Raw genomic sequence first — 19,503 nt, 5'->3', positions numbered from 1 at the left:
AAGAACCCCCTAAGACTTAATTTGAAGTTTTAGAAGGCGGGCATTCTTTATTGCAGCGCTGGATGCACAGGGGATCACTCCACCTCACGGGCATGTCAAAAGACAAGAGCACATTTATTATATACAATAAAAAAAAAGAATATTCAGGGTCAACATAGCGCTGAGGGATCTGGTGGAATTGGGAACTGTCAGTGCTGGAGGTTGGACTGGATGATCTTCAAGGTCCTTTCCAACCTGGATGATTCTGTGATTCTGTAATTTCCACGCCTATTTCCAGAGGATTTAATGCATATGTTAATACATTGCACAAGCATACTAAGATTTGGGAAAGAGTCTCTGAGGGGCTTCCATGGGGGTTTTGCGTGGTCTGTGGTGGTCCCTAGTGGTTGTTGAAGAGGTGTCTCTTAGTGTCCATGAACTCTGAGTCTTTTTTCATATCAGGCTTTGCCTTGGCTTATTGCTGTCTGTAAAGCTTCTCAGTTTTCTTATCTTTGGCTCCCACAGGTGTCTGTTGGTTTCTCTGCCCTCCCTGGGCTGTACCCATCAGAGTTGCAAAAATTATGTCCTTGGGCGCATTCTTGCCCCAATTACAGCAATTAGCACCAACTGCTTGCAGGCATCAGCTAGCAGACAGCAGCAGCCTGACTGGGTGCACTGGTGCCGTCTCCCTGGTGGCCTGCTGGGAGTGCTGGGGTGGGCGTCCCTCACAAGGGGTGGCTGCTGGCTGTGGGCCGTGGGACAGGGTCTGGCTCTGGGGCGTGGGGGGCGATGAGAGGATGGCAGCTGGTAGCCTGAGTGCAGCCTCTGGGAGGCTGCTCCACTCCTGTGTGGATTGGGGTTGTCAATGGGGTGCGGTGGAGGTGCCCGTCACTGCAGCCTTACTGAGAGAACCGGAGTGGTTGAGGTGGGATGGGACTCTGGAAGTCATCTGGTCCAACCCCCTGCCCCGGCAGGGCTCCCAAGAGCCAGCTGGCCAGGGCTGGGTCCAGACAGCTTTTGAGTATTTCAGATATTCACGGCTCCGCTGTGCCCAGACATCTGTCTCCTGTTCACTGCAGGCTTTAAGCACTGGCAATCAGTAATTAAATAAGGCCTTGAGCATGGAAGTGTATTAAGCTGGACTTGGCACATAGACTTGGTTGGTACTTGCATCCCTTCCTGATCTTTCTACCAGGTGAATTTCCTTTTCACTTTCTTCACATCAGCTTTTTATCCTGCGGCAACTGAGGAAATCACATCTTTAGGAGACCAAATGGAGTTGGAGGAGAGCCACGGTGGTTGTGATGAACTGTAATAAAAGCCTTGCATTGCTGATGGTACCTTGGATCTTAAACCTGGTCTGAGGGAAATCATGGAATCCCTGACACGCTTGCTTTGCCCTGGGAGGCATCAGCTTTGTCGTGAAAGGACAGGAGACCTCTCTAGCAAAGCTGATGTTGGGAAAAGTTCTGGATTTGTTGGTTGTTTTAGAAAAATAACGTTGATCTCAATGTAGCTGTAATGTGACGCTGACAAAGCAGCAGGGGTGGGATTTGAGTAAAAACCTGTAAATTGGCAGGAGTTTTTGGACATTCTGTTAACTCCCTGGTTGTGAGGGAAGGCAAAATGGACCTCAGTCTGGGGTCAGCCTCCAAAACTGCCTTCCTGGCAGCATCCTTCTCCCTACCCCAACCATCTGGGGATCCAGCACAAATTTGATGCATTTTGACTGCTTGTGTTTTCCACTCCTTCAGCTGCGTGAAAGGCCTGTGCCGGGAAAGCAGCTCTGTTCTCCAACCCAGCATTAGGGTGCCCATCAGTGGACACCCCACACTTCCCTGCCCCATTCCCTGCAGCCCAGACAGCAGCTCCCTCAAACCATCTCCCTTCCCAGCCTCAAGCCCCAGCATAGCAGAGGTTTCTCTGGGGGGAGTGGCAGTGTCTGAGCCCCAGAGCCAGGGAAACCCCAGAGGGATGCTGCAGTGGGAGAGGTGGCTGCTCCGAGCGAGGGCTTGGCACAGGAGGGAAGGGGAGTTAGCTCGTGCCAGGTTCCCACCACTACGGCTGGCTCCAGGCCCATGCCTGACATCTCCACCTGAGTCTTGTCTTCCACAGTGTGTCCTCACCTGGAAATCCCTCAGGTCTGAGCCTGGCTTGGGAGCCTGTGTTCGTAGGCTTGGGAGCAATTTAGTGACCTACGTGAATGTTGGGTGGTCTTGGACATTGGCTGTGGGACTGATGGAAAGCCTGTGTCTTCCTCAGTCAGCCTTGGGACATCCTCAATGGCTCCAGACACATCCATGGGGGTCTGACCTATGGGACCTCAAACAGATGTTTTGTCCAGCCCTGTGACCACCACTGTGGCCTTGTGGTGCTTGTTCTCAAGTGCTTGAAGAGCCTGAGCAGCCCTTGTGTGTTGGGAAAGCAGGACTGGGGAACATCCCACCCGGACACGGACACGCACAATGTCCCCCCCTGCTCCCAACAATCTCCACGTCTCCCCTCCCACTCCACCACACCAGGCTGCTCTCCATCCTCCAGGATGGGACCCACGGGGAAGCTCTTGACTGGAGGGTGCTGGTATGTCCAAGGTGAAATCTTCCCTGCAGGAAGACCCCTGTGGGTCTCTCCCGAAATCCCCCACGGGTCTTGCCGCGTCTCCCACCCACAACACAGTCAGACAAGCCACACAGTCAGGTTTTTAAAACGGGGCCTTTCTCCATTTTATTTTGCCCAATAAAAATCCTTCACAGTCAGGTGGAGATAGGAGAGTGAGAGATACGTATACATATAGATCTTCGCATATATTTATATATATACATACCTCTGTACAGATATATATATTCACTGTAGAAAATCGCAAAGGCAGTAGCTCTTCACATCTTGATAACCCAATGGAAACATACAACAGACTAGCAGTAGATTGGGAAGTGTGGTATAGTTTTAACGTGAATTTCCTAAACAGATACACTTTTGCTGTACAAAAATCCCAGAATGCTGTGGTTTATCTTTTTTTTTTTCAACCTCTTGTCTTTAAATACACTGACCAGAGGCAAAGTCAAGACAATGGTGTTTGGAAGTGACCGGTGGACAGGAGAGACACCCAACTTCATGGAGTTCTTTTTTAAATATTTTATTTTTTAAGTATATATATATATATAATTTTTTTAAAATTTTTTTAATTTTTTTTTTTGCAAAGTCTCATTAAACGCAGTTCAGAGAACCAGCAACAGTCAACGCAGAAACAAAACAGTAACGGAGTCGAGTTCAGAACACTTCTGGTTTGAATTCACAGTAAGAGCAGAAAGAGACCGAGGCGTCAAGAAACAAACAAAGGGAAAGAAAGCACAAGGCTGGGACTGAATTTACAGTTGGGTAGATCCAAAACGTTGGACGAAGGGTCTAATGCAGAGATCCTACACACAGACACAGCCTGCAGCTCACCCGGCAGTGGAGCGGCAGCGAAGAGCTCTGGCCACTCCTCCGTGGGGCTTTTATTGCTGGTGAAATCAGACAGCAGGCTTGCTCGGGGGCGCCAGTTGGCCCAACCTGACGTTCTCCCATCGGGGAGCTGGGTTTTGGGGGGACACCTATTGATCTGCTGGATAACAGATGCAGAAGACAGGTGACTAAGCAACGTGCATCGATTTAGGATGAGGAAACCCTCACAAGCGTACTGCCCGGTGCAAGGCAAAGACCAAGAGGGATTCCTCTCAGCTCACAGCGTTTACCAGGTCCGAGTGAGTGCAAACGAAGACACCTTGGAGGAGCTCCAGCCCTGGGCTGGGCTCTGCGGGGACACCGCTGCGTGGAAAGGGACTGCATAGACACATTGGCCGGTTGTGCAGCATTTTTTTCCACCGGTGGTAGAACACTTTTGCACCGGTGGTGGAGCTCTGCCTGCGCACGTTTTGCTCCCTTCAGCCGCTGGAAGGGAACCCACATGCCACCCGTGGGAAAATGGGACCTTCTCCTTGGAGAGGGCTCCTCGGACAGCCTGGCTCTCGGGAACGGCAGAGCCAGCACCGTGGTCTCCCACTGATGTCTGGCTGTCACCAAACATTACTCTGTGAGCTCAGACACCCCAGGGCACCCAGTGACTCCCACAAGGGTGAGCTAATGGAGAAGACCTCCTGCAGGGACCCAGTAACAGTTGTGGGATGGGAACCAGACGGGCTGGGCCACACCTCCTGGGGACCCAGACTGATGGTCTGCTGGACATGGGCAGCTTTGGGCTCTCCAGATGAATGGGGACTGCCAAGCTTAACCATTGGTGATTATTTGGAGCCAGACTGGACCTCACATCCCTTTCCAAAGGAGGAGAGCCCAGGGTTGGAGCTATGAAGGTATTCAAGGGAACATTGGCTTGCCTGCAGGTATCAGAGTTGGGAATAGTCCCGTTTAAATCTCTCTAGAAAAATCTATTGCTTTGTGACAGAAAGCAAAGACTTTCTGCCTGAGAAAACAGATCTGTAAAAGGGCCGTGAAAACACAACCCTGCATGTCAGAGCTTGTCCCAGGCTTCAGACCTGACACGATCCCCTTCATTGGGAGAACCAGGGAGGAAGCTTATCCTGAAAATGCAGAAGCTCATTTCTGGCGTTGCCAGCAGTTACACTGCCAGCATGGAACATCCTATTGGGAAGCCAACATCTGCAAAGAGCTGGATGTGATCCCAGCCCCTTGATACACTGGGGACCAGGTGCCATGGGTGCTGTGTGCTCCTACAGACCGGGGATACTCATACACCCCTCACACCCCTGTCTTTCCAGAGGGTGGAAGGACCAGGGAAGCCCCAGAGCTGGCTGTTGTGATTTGTTGCGATGGTGTAAAGCCCCATGCAATGATCTCAAGTGATTGCAAGCCACGGGGACATCCTTCAGCAAGAAATAAGATTGCTCTTGGAGGTAAAGCAGGGCCGATCTAGCTGACATGGGAATGGTGGAGAGAAGAGATGAGGATCAGTAGTCTAGAAAGCTCCTCTGAGGGCAGGATCAGGACACACCACTCTCAGTGGGGGCTTTGGGATTCAGCTCTGGCTTGTTCAGACATATCTGGGAGAGTACTGGGAGAGGCACTGGCTGTTCCTGGGACAGTGGGCATGGTGATGATCTAAAAGGAGGCAAGAGAGGCTGGAGAGCTGGGGCAGAGGAGTGGCAGGGCACAGGCAGCATGATGAGCAGATCTTTAGCAAGGGGTCTTGATGAAAAGTAACTCTATAAAGTAGCTTTCAAGGCTTGGGCTGAAGGGCTGGGTTAAAATAACGGCAAGTTGGACCTGCTCCCATCCAGGACAGAAGTGAAGGCTGTCACTGCCCATCAGCAGCCTTTCATGGTCTTAACAGGAGTGGAATGGAGAAGGCTCAGCACAGCTGGGGAGCAGAGGCACAGTGAAGAGGCATGTGCCCGATGCTCAGAGCCACCCGAGCACCCATCCACAGGAGCACTGTGGGCAGAGGAGCACGGGTCTCCCACTGGCCCACACTCCCCTTGCCAAGGCTGGGACCAGATTCAGGAGCCTTCATGGAGCTAAGGTGGGCAGAGATGCCTTCAGCATCCCAAGCAGGAGAAGCAAAAACCACGGTGCCTTCACCTTGGAAGATGCTTCCCTGGTAAGGAGGGTGCTGAGGATGCCCTGGTGTGAGCTCGGGAGAGGACATCAAGGCGGCAGCCAGCAGGACCACCAGCTCTCAGGATACACGTTGTCCTGGCCAGTTCACACTGAGCCAGAACAAGCCCTTGACTGGACCCTGCAGCAATATCTGCTACTAAACTAGAGGAGACCTGTCACCCTGAAGACCTGTGTAAGGGCTTGGCATGCATCCTCTCTTCTCCCCAGGAAAAAAGGGGAATTGCATCCATCCTGCCTCCTGGGAACAGCCCCTGGTCCACACTCTCCCTGGGCAATGTGTGGAGCTAATTGGCATGGCCATGGAGGATACTGGTGTAACCAACTGGGGACAATCTACTCACCCAGGAACTCCTTTCTACCCTATCCTATCTAGCACAGGAAAGGCCCCTCATGGACCTGCAAACATTCCCAGTTGGAACACAGGGAAATCCAAGCCCTCTCCTGTCCCCTGCCAGCTCTTGTTCCCATTTTCCAGCCTACACCAGCCTCATCTTCCCCAGGAAAGCCGGGAAGCAGCTCCAAGCATGCAGTCCAATGCTCTCCGGAGATCTTTGGTCATGTTGCTCATGAGCTCGCTGTCTTGAGCAAGCTATAAAGTGCCACTGTGAGGGGCAGAAGTGGGGTGCGTTGGTCCTTTCCATGGGCAGAGCTCATGGGCAGCAGGGCTCAAGGGGGACACCTCTGGGAGCCACTGTCTGCAAGGATTTTTGGGGGGTCACAAGGATGGGCAGAGGGGACTTCAGCCTTAACCAGGGGATGGTTGCAAATCCTGGCTCAGCATGATAGCCAGCATTGAAAGAGGACAGTGACACCAGGCTGCTCTGTTGGGATCCCAAGCGGATTGCTTTCCTGGGAGGTGTTGAGCCCCCACCTTTTTCACTGCAGCCAGCAAAAGCTCAGGGGGTGCCGAGCACCTTCTGTGTAGCACTAAGTGCTCGAACACAGCATCAGCTGCTACTGTTCATCCCGTTCGCCAGTATAGAAGCCACAGAGCTTTCTTGTCTCTTCATTTAATCATTGTATGTACAGAGCTGGGCTGTTATTTACATGCAAGTACACTTGTCTCCGTATAACGTAGCAGCATAAGAGCAACAATTCAATTCCTATTTTGAGTGTGGAATTCTGGAGGTGATCTCCCTCCGGCATGATGCCAGCGACAGCAGGAACGGTGCAGCCGGCTGCCACGAGACAGTGGCAGAAGCTAAGTGGGACTGTGTGAAGCACAACAACGTGCAATGGTTGCGGCTTTCATCCTCAGGGTGAGACAGGAGTGCTGGCTGTGTGCAGGGAACTAGCCCAGCCAGGTTGGCATCTTACAGTGACAGCAACCAACCTCAAAATGATGGTGGAGCAAAGCAACCCCACTCACAGTAAGGGGTAAGAAGGGCTGCTTAGGCCCACCCTGGCACCAGGGTAGCCTGCTTAGCCCAAATCCTCATGGATGGAAATGTCTTGAGCTGATCAGGATCCTCTATTTGCTCATATAATGGCCATGTGGACATGCCTGGAGCATGACTCAGTTGCTCGCACGTGGGTGATGTCCCAGTAGAGGTGCTCCAGGTCTTCCCACCACTGGCCTGGCTCTCCCATATGTCTTGGATGATATTGGCCAGCCCCATCTATCAGGTATCCCAGAGCATCTCTAATGTCTCTGGACCCCATGTGTGGGCAACTGACCTGAGAGCCTCATGACCATAGGTTTTGGTGTTGGCCAATGGCAAACTAGAGGTGATTTCTTGTTTCAGGAGAGACACTAACCATGTGCAAGGTTTTGAGGGCAGTACTTGGAGAATTACACATGAGCCAGTACGTTACACTGAATCCCATCAGCTCCAGAGATGGCTGAGCAAAGGTGGAGGAGACAGCTGGGTTATGGTCAAGCCCAAACTCTGTGTTGAGTTTCATGGGACAGAAACATTTTATCGGCCCTGCCTGAGCCTCCAAGAAACAAGATATCAGCCTTGCTGGCCATTCCCAGGATATGTCATCAAAATGCCAGGCTGGCACCCCTTGGCTATCTTAATCCAAGGCTAAGACCCCAGGACCTCAATGCAGACCTAGCTTGTGATGGGGGATTTTATCCAGTCAGTGGGTAAAAGTGTTAAGATCTGGAAAGAGCTGGGTGAGCTTCCACCTGGGCCAGATCTGAGCACAAACAACAGGAACCCAGGTGTCCCACCATCATTTAACTCCATCTCTGCTGAGCAAAGGGCAGTCACCTCCAAGAGAGACTGGTTACCACCATGTGGCCACACAGTGCTAGCATGTGGGAAAGGATGTGATGGGGACCAGTGCATCCAGTGCCGGACCAGTGCCTCCTTCATGGCAGTTTGGCTGGTGCACTAGCCAAAAACATCTGTATTTTATATCACTGTAGCATAGCGAGGTGGTTTCTGCAGGACAGCTGAGTGCTTGGGGGATGCTGGGTGAAGCCCAAGAGAGGGAAAACCACCAGCAGCAACAGCACAGCGTCTTAATAGGTGTGTGCAAGGCTCTGTGTAATCCAAGGAATGGACACAGTCGAGGTTGCTCATATCTGGATCAAAACTCTAGATCAAAGTGATGCAGTGAAGAAGGTGAAGGGAGCGTACCTTTCCTCCTCCAAGGTGAAAAATTGCCGCTCCTGCTCCATCCCAAGGAGCTCTGCCAGCCCCTGATGGATGCACTGTGAGGCCACTGAGTCCCTGGGCAGTCCAGCACCCTCCAACAGTCAGACAAACTCGTATGCCTCCAGGTTTCACTGGGTCCATCAAGACACACTCATTCCTGGCACCACTGCAAAAAAGATCTAGGAAAAAAAGATGACAGAGCAAACCTGGCATGCTGGAGGGCTTGGCTGACAGGTGTGTGGGGAGGCCATTCAAGCCCCTGCTTCTCCTGCCTGTGGATTAACAAGGAGCTCTGGTGAGAAGATGTCCCACAGGGTGATGCCAGTGTCCATTCCTCTTGAGTGTTAACGCAGTGGGGAACTGCGGTGTATGCTTCCTCAACAGCAGATCCTTGAAACTCAATCACTCTGGGTGTTCTTGAGCCACCAACTGAAACACTGGTTTCTGCGATAGTTAGTGGGGAACCAACGTCAATGTCAGTGGGACAAGGAGGATCAAAAGTGGAAATGAGCCTCCAGGTTATTGGACCCATCTTCTAATGAGGGCACTTGCTCTTGGGTGTGCTTTTCATGTGGTGATCTCAAAAAAGCCATACAACCCTCTGAGACTAAGCCTCTTTAGAGAAGTTGCCCTTTTGCCCGAAGACTGCTAAGCCCTTCACAAGCACAGATGCCTCACAGCTGCTGTGGGAAGGAAGACAGCATGGGTTATCTGATGTGGAAAGAGAGGCATAGAAAGCTGAGTTGACACAAGACACCAGATCTCCAACCCTGACACTGTGGGATGTTTCTCTCCATCTTGAAGGCCCAGTGTATGAAATGGAGGAAGCTCTAGGATTTGCCTGGCCAAAAGTACATTTGCACAGTGCATATGTGTGTCTTCCTTGGCATGGCAAAGTCTACTGCTAGGTGGCACCAGCAGGCAGCTGCACTCCTTCCGTGGTGGGGTGCGCGGGCTGACGTCCAAGAGCTCTGGAGCATCTGCAGGATTCATAGTGGGAGGCATCTCCACACCCTTCAGGGATCAGATCTGACCTAGTTCCCCTTTCTATGGCTGGTCCTGGAAAGGGAGCTTAGCCTGAGCTGTCCTGGTGTTTTCCAGACTGACGGGTTGTGTCTTCCTCCAGTTCCAAAGGCACAGGCAGAAGCAGTGGGAAGAGACATGTACCATCAACTGGGATCTTGAAATGCCCTGGTCTCATCACACATATCCATTTTCTACAGCTCCAGGGATCGCTGCCAGCCACCAACAGTTCCTTCCCAGTAATGCTGTCTGTTGACCTTGGCTGGAGGTTGGTGGGACTAACTTAAGTCTCCTCTCTCCTGCTCAGCCTCTTTGCTCAGTCTGGAGCTCACCACAACAGTGCTTGACGCCAACTAAATGTCAGACCTGGTGATGGGGAGGGAGGAGCTTTCAGGGGAGGTAACATGGAAAATGAGTAGCTTCAGAGCTTTTGTTTGGAAGGTCTTCAGCCCCTCAACACCCTGAGGTTCTCCCTTGGTATGCAGATGAAACGTGATCTGGCCAAACTCTCCCTGGAGTTGCCTCACACAGAGATCCCAAGACGTGTTAATTCTAGCTTTGTTCTTCTAGCTGCTCCCCAGGGCAAAGAGCCAAAATTCCCACTTGCGTTGGTCCTTTGGCCACTGCCCAGTCAGTGCAAACTCCACTTTGCAGCATTTTTCACTCTTTGCTGTGGGTCACGGTAAAAAAGTGTCCGTGAAAGGGAGAGCCAGACCCACCTTGCCCACCTTTCAAAGCTGAATGCTGGTTTTTGATGCCTGCACCGTTATCGGTGACTGTGCATATAGGATTTGGTTATTATTCTGCCAGGGCATAAGCACTTGCGTGATCTTAAGCATTTTTCCTTCTTATGACTGCTTTCATGCTCAGAGTTAGTAGCTGAATATTTTCTTAAGCTAGGCCTGCGTTATCTCTGTCCCTGGAATATGTGATGCCACGTGGGATCGCTATGGACGCTGTTTGAAACGGCTGTACTGAAGGCTAACGCTTGCCCCGTTGCAATCTAGCGGTAATGCTGATATGTGCTCACTGCAACTCCTGAGTGAGGCTCAGATGCCATTTTTTAAGTAGACCCTGGACCGAGAGAGTGCACTGAAGCATCACTCATTTGTGAATGGGATAGCACACTTGCCCACTGTTGAGGCAAATTGCTAAAGCTTCAGTTTGCATAAACATCCTGCCAGGTTTGGAGGCTTCCCCAAACCTTGGTTCCATTGACTTTGGGAAGTAAAAGGGCTCTTGGGAAGGGAAACTATCTTGGATTTCCAAGGTTTTTTTCTTGCTGTAACCAGCTTGTGTATGTGGTAAGAATAGGGGGACCAAGGCAAGGGTGGGAGGGTATTTCTGCTCCGAGGGTTGGTCACAACCCAGGAGAGGTGTGGAACTGCAGAAAGAAACCACAGCGAAATGAAAACGCAGCATATGTTAAGCTCTGCTGAGCCCCCAGAGAGGCTCCTGCTGGGCAATAATTCCTTGTTGGCTTATGTTACCAGGACAGGCTTATCCTGCTCCTTAAGGATGTCCTAACCTCTTGCAACCACGGTAGCTATGGGCTGGCAAGAGGGAGTCATGTGGTAGAGATATGTCTGGTTTCACTGAAATCAGTGGCCAACTTCCCACTGACTTCACTAAGACCACTGTCTAGACAGGATACTTGATGCAGAACAGTGAGTTTGCTCATGATCCCGAGAGCTTTGCTCTGTTAGCCAATGTGGCTAAAAATGCCCTGAAAAAAAACCTGCCACTTTGAACTGTTTTGCTGCGCGTAAATGCTTGGAAAACCAAAGAAACCAAATATAACCCTCCAAAACAACCAACCGAAGAGGGGTGAATTGTAGGAGAGGGGATGGCAGCCTCTAGCAAAGTAACAGTCACGGCAGATTACAAAAGAGCCAATTGACCCTCACCAGCTGTACTAGGAAAAAAACCAAAAGAGATGTCGCATTATCGATAGAAAAACAACGAACATCCACAGTTATTTTACCTACAGAGCACAGAAGTATAGAGTAAGGGTGATGGAGCTTGATGCGAGTAGACTCACACTGCTCCTACGGTAGTGTATTATCCTTCGGAAGATCACTGGCTTGAGTAGGTAGTACATGCACAGCAATAAAAAAAATGACGTTGTATTGTCTTGGTCCCACCTCAGATCTCGGTGGACTCTATTCGCTCAAGTCTGGAGGGAGTCCATGGTTTTTTCTCTTCAGTGTGTGGGGGGCTGGTGGCCTTTGTGTTCATCTCATTCACCTTGTGCTCCAGGAGCTGGTTTTTCTGGTACATCTCCACATAGTTCAGTTGCAGCTGCTTCTGGTACTTGATGACTTTCTCCTTTTCTTCTTGCCATGTGCGCCGCTCCTCCTCGAAGTCCATCACCTGCTGCTCCCGCTGCTGCCGCTCCAGCTTCAGCTCCGTCTGGAGCCGCTCCACTTCCTTCCGCAGTGTGTTGACGCTGTCCTCGCTCTGCCGCTGCATCTTGGCTTCGTCACTCTCACAGGCCAGCGGATCCCGCAGCTTCTCACCAAGGTCCCCACCAAAAGGTCCTGGAGGTCCCATGCTGGCAAGTGTCCGCTTCAGGCCAGAGACCTCGAGCTCACAGTGGTTCAGTTTTTCCCTCAGCACCTGGACCTCACTCATCTTCCGCTGCAGCTCACTCTCGCAGATCTCCAGGTTGACGCTCTTGGAGCTGTAGGAGTCCTTCAGGGTGAGGATCTGCTCCTCCTTCTCCCGTAGGAAGTTCTTACCTTCCTTGAGCTGTGTCCGCAGTCCCACGATCTCGTTCAGCTTCTGGGAGACATCAGCTTGGGAGTCCTTCAGCTGCTGCTTGAGCAGGGAGATCTCACCTGCCTTCTGGCACACCTGCGAGCAGAACATCCGTGAGGCAGGAGGAAGGCAGCGAGGAGCCACCACTGCTGCTTGTCCCCCACGCTGCCCATGAAACACCTCCATGGCCTCAGGTTGGCAGGAGGCTCAGGTAATGGAGGGGATAGCCAGCAACAATGCTCATGGGCTGAGCTTCAGCCTTCACCAGGATCCAGACTGTGCCAAAGACCTAGAGGTTGTCCCCACATTTTGGGGGGAGATTTGGTGTTTCTTCCTGGCTCTCAGGGACCTGATGCTTTTCCCAGCTGGAGTTGACCAAACAGCAAAGCTAAGTGCTGTGGTCCTCACCAGTGGTGAGCGGACACCAGTGCTTCCCTCCCTGCATTCATCTTACTCACCTAACCACAAGCCTGCGGCACTTGACCCCAAACCCTCTGCTCTCAGCAGGAGTTTTCCCACTGACCTCAATGGGATCTGGACCTTGAACAAGCCTGAGACAGAAACATCTTAGACCCAGAGACCACCCGGGCTCTCCCTGAGCACTGGAAGTGTAGGACAGGATGCAGAGACAGTAGATATTACTTACTTGTCCTATGATGCTTTGATTCCCAAAGACTTCTGAAGAACCCAGTTGACTAAATTTTAGGGTTCACCTCACTGGGGACATTCCAGGGACTGGTAGCTATTTAATTCTTTTGGGGCAGGGCATGAAGAGTGACAGCCCCTCTGCCAAAGGTCAAGGAGAGAGCTGCAAGCCACCCTTGCTGAAATGGGACTACCATGCACCCTCCTTGGGCACTGGAGTTTCAGGAGTTTCATCCTGACTGGCTCACGTCTCACCCAAGTGAAAGGGTACACAAGCCTGGTGGAAATACCCTTGCTGCAGTGTGTATTTGCATTATGTAGGTGTCACCATTCAATATGACGCTCCTCTGCACCTGTGTAGTCCATCAAAAGTGATAGTTGCATGAATAGTTGTGGGTATTGGAAGTGAACCATAAAAATGACCAAACCCTCATTTTCCCATGTACTCCGTAGTTTTCAGGTTTCTGCGCTGGCAGATCTGATCTGTCTCCTGTGGATGATTGTGGAGACAAACAGTCCCTACCTGTGCTGGCAGGAGACTGGGCTGGGGATAGGCACCAAGGAACCATCAGTGATCAGAGAGGACAGGCATAATTAAAAATAGACTTGGTAGCCACCTCCAGAACGGGGTGTCCCGTCCTCCTGAATCTCCTGTCTCTTGTCACACATGAAATGCTTTGGCCTTTCCTCCCTCCTGCGGTGCCCTCAAGGTCCCTTGCTGCTCTGCTGCAGTTGGGTCAATGCTCCTCAGACAAACACTCCTCTCTGCTGCCTTCATTGCAACCTCCATCTTTCTCTGCTATAGAGGACTTGCCTGGTGCGTAATGTTGAGCCAGACCTTGCAGCTCAGCTATTGCAACAGCCCAGTGCTCACTGTCCTCAATGGCTGAAGAGCTGGGAGATGTACCCAGTCACTTCCTACTGATAGCAGCTTTCCCTGGAGCTGACAACTGTGGTGGTTCCCCATGCAGACCTAACTCTGTGAGTACTCACATCCCCACCAGCACTTGTCTGCAGCAGAAGCAGAGTTGTGTCACGCTGGTTTATCTGTAGTTAGAGTGGTGTAGTTACTGCCTAGCTAAAAAACTGCACAATTTACTGAAAGTGCTCTCTGTGGGCTAGCTCTTCCCAAAAGGCAGAGAAATACATGATGAACAACAGCTTGGATAGGAATCAATTTACAGATTAAAATACTTAAATATAGGCCTCTACTTGGGTGCCATGGAAATCTAGGAAATACAGGCCATGGAGCCTGGAGAGCAAGTCAACAAGTGTAGGTGTCTACAAATTTTAGGTGTCTTGATCCACATGCCGAATCCCTATCTTTACATCAATATCACTGGGTTAGCTGTTGCAGACAGAACTGTAGCAGTGAAGCGAATAATCAAAAGCCCATCTGCAGTTTTCCTGGTGCAAAATGAGGGAACTTTCCAGACCAAACTTGTTGGAAGAAACAAAAGACCTGGGCAGAGCAGCTGGCCAAAGGAGGCATCATGTGGGACAATGCAGCCTCCGTGTTCTGGGATGTGACTTGCGGGGATTTAACAGCAAGCCTCTAATAAGCTCTGCTGAACATCTGCAAATAGCACATTTCAGAGCCTGATTAATCCCAGCTTCATTGACTTTCCATCAGGATTAGCAGAATAGGGTCTTCTTGATTCTAGAGCTACATGTTGCCTCTGCACTCTTAATAAATTTAAAGTTTCTAGCCAGTCCATGAAAGGATTAAAATTCTTCACATGATCAAGCTGAAAAAAAAAATGTTAGTACTGGCTATACAAACAGACTTTGATAAAATGGTCTAAAAATAGAAACAGTAGGAAAAAATATGTAAGCCTCAAAAGGAGAACTAGAAAGAGGAATTTGCCTTTCACCCTTTTAAGAGAGATAAACTTATTAGCAACTGAAAACAGTGTGTTACAATGGAAAGCATGAGGTAGACTTGGCTATCGGTATCATTCTTGGCTCACTGGCTTTATATCTTAAATAAGAAAGAAAATCAAATATTTGAAAAGCGGTTTCAAGGTTTGCCCAAACGCAGATGTTAGAGGAATTTAATTAAAATAGACTTAAACCCATTTTGGGGAGGCACAAATACCTGTATGGAAAGACCTGTATTCACTGAAACTGGATTCAAATGTCACACATTGGAGTGACCTGACTGGGAACCCAAATTATTAACCAGCACAAGAGGTGTGCACAAAAAATTGCGCTCATTTTAGTCTAATTCAAAACTACAGGCTTGGGACTCAGACAAATGAAGAAGTGACTGAAGTGTCATCTGTTACCTGGAGGCCACCAGCCCATAGCCATTGTCTGTGGGGTCCACTGATGGCGAATGGGAGGTATTTTTGGCTATCAGAGCCCTTAGTGAAAACCTCACTCAAGATCAGTTACAACAAGGCTCTTACCTCCCACTTGGTCTCTTCAATCTTTGGGAGAAACTCAGCCTGCTCCTTCTTGAAAGCCACAAATTTCTTCTCCAGCTCCTCTCGTTGCTGGAGGAGTTGTCCCATATCATCTTGGAGTTTTTTTTTCTCTTGCTGGAGCTTGAAGATTTGGAGCTGCAAGGCCTGCTGAGCCCGCTGCGCTTTTTTAGAGACCTGTTGCAATTTGTTGGCATAGTTTTGCCTCAGGTCCTCCATTTCCCTCTCCCAGATCTTCTGCTTCTCCTCGAACACTTGGAAGATGGCTGCCTCGCTTTTGTCCAAGTTCCTTCGCATCTGGAGAACCTCCTGCTCCTTCTCCCACAGCCGGTCTTCCAGGTCTTGGATGATGTCGTCTGTTGAAGGCGAGTGGAAAGGCATCGTTTCGTTGAGATGGTTCAGTCTGTTGAACGAAGAGGTGCTCTTGCTCGAAGACCGCCCGCTGTCTGAGGTAGATATCCCGTTGTATCCCACGATGTTCTTGTCCACGTAGGTTGTACCGATGCGGTTGATGTGGCTCGTGGAGGCGCTCATTGGACCCACATGCTGGCTGTAGCCTGTCCCATAAGTGGGCAGGCTCGTTAACGAGTTACGGCCTGAATCCGAAAGGCCCCCCACTTGGTTTGTAGTCCTGTTAAGGCTGCTCTTGTCGAGTCCACTTTTGGGTGCGGACGGGCTATTGCTGTTGGCATGGTTCAAGCTCTTTCTATTCTCTGTCACTCCGTTGCTCTGTGGCGGGCAGAGGTTCTGCATGGAATGGAAGTTTTTAGGAACTACTGGTTTAAAGGCTGAGGGTCTAACTAAGGGCTCATTGCTCTGCAAAAGGAAAAAGGACCACGCATCAAACACAGCAGGAAGCTTGGTAACAGCACACAAAAGAGACACATCAGCACAGGATGGGGCTGATGGAGCTAAGACATCTTGGGCTAGCTCCATAGTTCTCAGCCTTATTACACCCTGGACCATTTGGGATTTAACACGAGGGACCTGTGGTCTCTCATAGGGCAACACTTTCTTTTCCTTTGCCCCAACTGAAAAATAAATCTTGACTCATCCCAAATCTGTGTGATTTTTCCCTAGAATACTCCTTGGGTCCTCTTATCGCTCTTTGCAGGAAGGAGGGCTGCCCCCTGCCTACCAGACTTGATCAAAACAACTCTGATTTTGTCAGATTATATTTTGAAGGACTTCTAGCATTGAGGGTGCATTGCCCATTTGCTGAAAACTACACTGAACCCTTGGGTTACCAGCTGATTTACCCCTGGAGCATCACGTTTCCCTCCTGCCAGCAGTCATCTCTCCCCTGTGTGGACATCGTGCCCTGCTAATGGTCAGACAGGAGTAGGTAGGAGCTGTGACTCCAGCCATTGCTGGCCCAAGTGCAGCGACACCAGGCAAGGAACATGCTGAAGCTGCTCTTCATTTGAATGTTTGTGTTTTCTGTGGGCATAAACAATGCTGTGGGGAGAATGGACCACAGCTGTAAGGGATTTAGAAAGGATTTTAAAACCTTCCACATTCCTCGCCCTGTGAATGCACCTACAGAAACAAAATTTTCCTCAAAATGGGATTGAATCTTCCCTATTGCAGGTTGGGCTTCAGGTGAAAATTAACCCAGAGGAAGCCGCTTTGTATTATCAAAGATGTTTTGAAAATGCCTTCCAGGAGAAACAGAACGAGCCCTGGTGAGCAGGCAAGGTTGGAGACTAAAACCTGGTGCCTGGCATGTGGGACTGAGATGGACTACAGGGGCTGGTGGATTAACAACCCTGGAGACAAGGCCACCAAACGCTGCAGAAATGATACTGCACAAGGTAACATCCCCAAGACACAAATTACGGAAGTTGCTGGAGCAGAGCAGCAGGATATATAAAACACTGCTGGCTGTGGGACTCTGCTGCTCCAGGCCTGGGAGATGTTTGCTTCCTGAAGCCAATATGAGCCACAAGAACTGGGCTTGAATGGATGATAATGCTCCCAGGGGTAGTTTTCAAGCCTTGTCAATTTGCCCCTCACAAGAAGCACTGGGATTTTGAACAGATGCTCATAGCTGCTTTCAAACACATTTTGGTGGCAGTGGGCTGTTGGATATTGTCTATAAATGGTACAAAACATAAGAGTGGGTCCCAGATGCTGGACCTACTGAAACAAGAGCAGACTCAGCTCCCTCCCCATCAATCAGGGAGGTAGGCAGAGCATCTCAGGTAGGTTGGAATAGCCAGTGACTTAAATACAAGCTTAAATGAGCTGGAAGCTTAGCTGTGGAAGACTTGTGATCATGCTCTTGGGTTCCTCAAGAACTAACATTCCCCTTTGTTCAATCCCCTGAAAGTAATAAGAATTACATTATCTGTGCATAAAAATGATGCCATCTACACCGTAAGAATTAGACTGTCAGGGTTGCACCATTGCCCAAGGCTCCCTGGTCTGTGTTTTTAGAAATGTGCCATGGTCATCAAGCTGCTCCAGAGGTGGGAATTCTCACCTGGTCTAGTTTGCCGGAGATTGGCAATATCTTTGGTGGGTTACTGGGCTCTCGGTATTGGGGAGGAGGCGGCATGTTCTTCTCGTTGTTGGTGGTCACGTTCCCACAGATGTCCATCTTCACCTTCTCGCTCTTGCGCAGGTCGCCGTTGATGTAGAGGGAATTGGAGACCTTCTCCGACTTGTATGTCTTCTCCTCGCCGGAGTAGCGGTTGGAGATCTCACGCGTGGAGTACCCGTTGCGAGACCCCTCTGTCTGTCGGCCACTGCTCTGCGTCCGGGTCCCCACGCTCTTCATGGCGAACTCTTGGTCATTGGCAACTCCGCTGCCCACACTCCCCATGGTGCTCTGGGAGATGGGTTGGGATGGCCGGGGAGCAAAACCGTGGAAGTTCTCGGGGCTGGGGTAGGTTGGGTCACTAAGAACGGGCAGTGTCTCTAGCGTGGCCATGGCAGTGCAGAGGTGAGGTGGAGGCACAAATCAGTGGCACTGGAGAAGGAGGAAAAGGAAAGGACTGTTAAAGAGATGCCTTTTATCTACCATACCCTTTGCAGGTCGGCATCATGCAGACATGAGTGAGTATCTGGGCTGGGTGATGCAAGGACAGAAGCTGTCATGTCTCAGTCTATGGTATGGAGCAGACGATGGGACTGTCCTTCTCTCTGTGACCCCCAGCCCCCCTTGGAGGAGCAACACGCACTGGTCCCCCAAATGACTGCTATGCAAAAGAGCTGCTTTTGAGCCTCTCAGTCTCAAGGGTTGTGTGCTCCCAGGGGAGGGGGTTCTGTGGGTTTTAGTGGGCACAACATCAGTTAGATGTGACCATTTGCAGTTCCTAAGCTTGAATTATTTCTGTCATGTTTCCCAGGTTTGGACAAGTTTGTGTTGCTGTGGGGGTGGAAGGTTTCCAGCTCTGGCCTGTCTGTAGGCTCATACATTATTGCTCCCTCCAGCACATCCCTTAGGGATGATTCAGCAGGGCTTGAGCAACACATTTTCCATCTCTTCCTTGGGAGTGTTGTCCCATGGACTTGAGCTTTTAAAAAGATACTTTTGTCCATGTGTCATCCTAAATTTTCTTTTAAACCTTTATTCCACTACTCCATTTTATTCTTACCTAGGCTGTGCCTTGGTTTGGCCAAAACTAGGCCATGGGAAGTGGATAACATGCAGGTAATGGTTTTAAAAATGGTTGGGACCAGTCCTCACATGTCTGGATGCTCTTCCTCAGCTCCATCACCATTACAAACCCCAGTCCTGTGATTTCATCTCTGGCGTCATAGGTGCCCAGGCCTATTCTCATCTGTGTTTTGGGGAAATTCTACAAATACTGGTGGTTGCATTGGTGCTGAATTTATTATCCTCTGAGGCAGTCAAGGTCCAGAGCTACTGGTGATAAGACAGGTTTCACAAGGACAATTTATAACTTCCTAAAAGGCCTTTTGAAAGTCCCTTCTGAAAGTCCCAGCTGAAAATCAATCTGGTTTTGCACTCTTGGACGCAGCAGTAAAGGATCTGGTCTGCACTGCCCCACTACCCTCCTTGAAGGTGATAAAGCCTCTGCAGTCATTCCCCAGCATAGACTGGGACTAGGGGAAAAAAAACCTACATGAATTTATTTCTCTCAACAGAATTTCTTTAGTTAAAGAAACCCATGGGTTTTCCTTGATGGGTGTACCCATAAAATATGAGCGCTGGGGAAGCTACTCCATGTTGAACTGAGCTGGTGCAGAAGATAGAGGTCTTGCAGAGAGTGGCTGCATTCCCCACAATTCCCATTCCCTCTGCTGAGGTGATAACTCAATCCTCTGTAATGCAATCATCCCCACAAAGGTGTAAAATCTTATTTAAGGAAATAAAAACACCCACAACACATTTTTTTTCCATTGCCTCATTGAATAATGAAGAATTTGAATCCATACCAGATAAGGATCTCATTACCTGA

The 19,503-nt window shown here is 50.1% G+C and overlaps 1 protein-coding gene across 3 annotated transcripts in view; it reads right to left on the bottom strand.

The window, feature by feature from the left end:
* Positions 1–2,672: 2,672 nt before the first annotated feature.
* Positions 2,673–19,503, bottom strand: part of LZTS3 (leucine zipper tumor suppressor family member 3) — a 56,955-nt gene continuing 40,124 nt past the window's right edge. For 2 of the 3 annotated variants that reach the window (XM_074821787.1, XM_074821788.1), the window contains exons 2-4: positions 17,559–18,047; positions 15,059–15,889; positions 2,673–12,098 (exon numbers count right to left, since the gene is read on the bottom strand). In XM_074821787.1, the coding sequence (XP_074677888.1) occupies positions 11,388–12,098; positions 15,059–15,889; positions 17,559–18,008 (1,992 nt within the window). In that variant the 5' untranslated portion in view covers positions 18,009–18,047 and the 3' untranslated portion in view covers positions 2,673–11,387. The remainder of the gene's footprint in view (positions 12,099–15,058; positions 15,890–17,558; positions 18,048–19,503) is intronic. The other variant, XM_074821789.1, reaches the window with a different exon arrangement.

The sequence above is a fragment of the Strix aluco genome, chromosome 4 (assembly GCF_031877795.1).
Source record: "Strix aluco isolate bStrAlu1 chromosome 4, bStrAlu1.hap1, whole genome shotgun sequence".
Lineage (NCBI taxonomy): Eukaryota > Metazoa > Chordata > Aves > Strigiformes > Strigidae > Strix > Strix aluco.
This window is presented reverse-complemented; position numbering and strand designations above follow the sequence as displayed.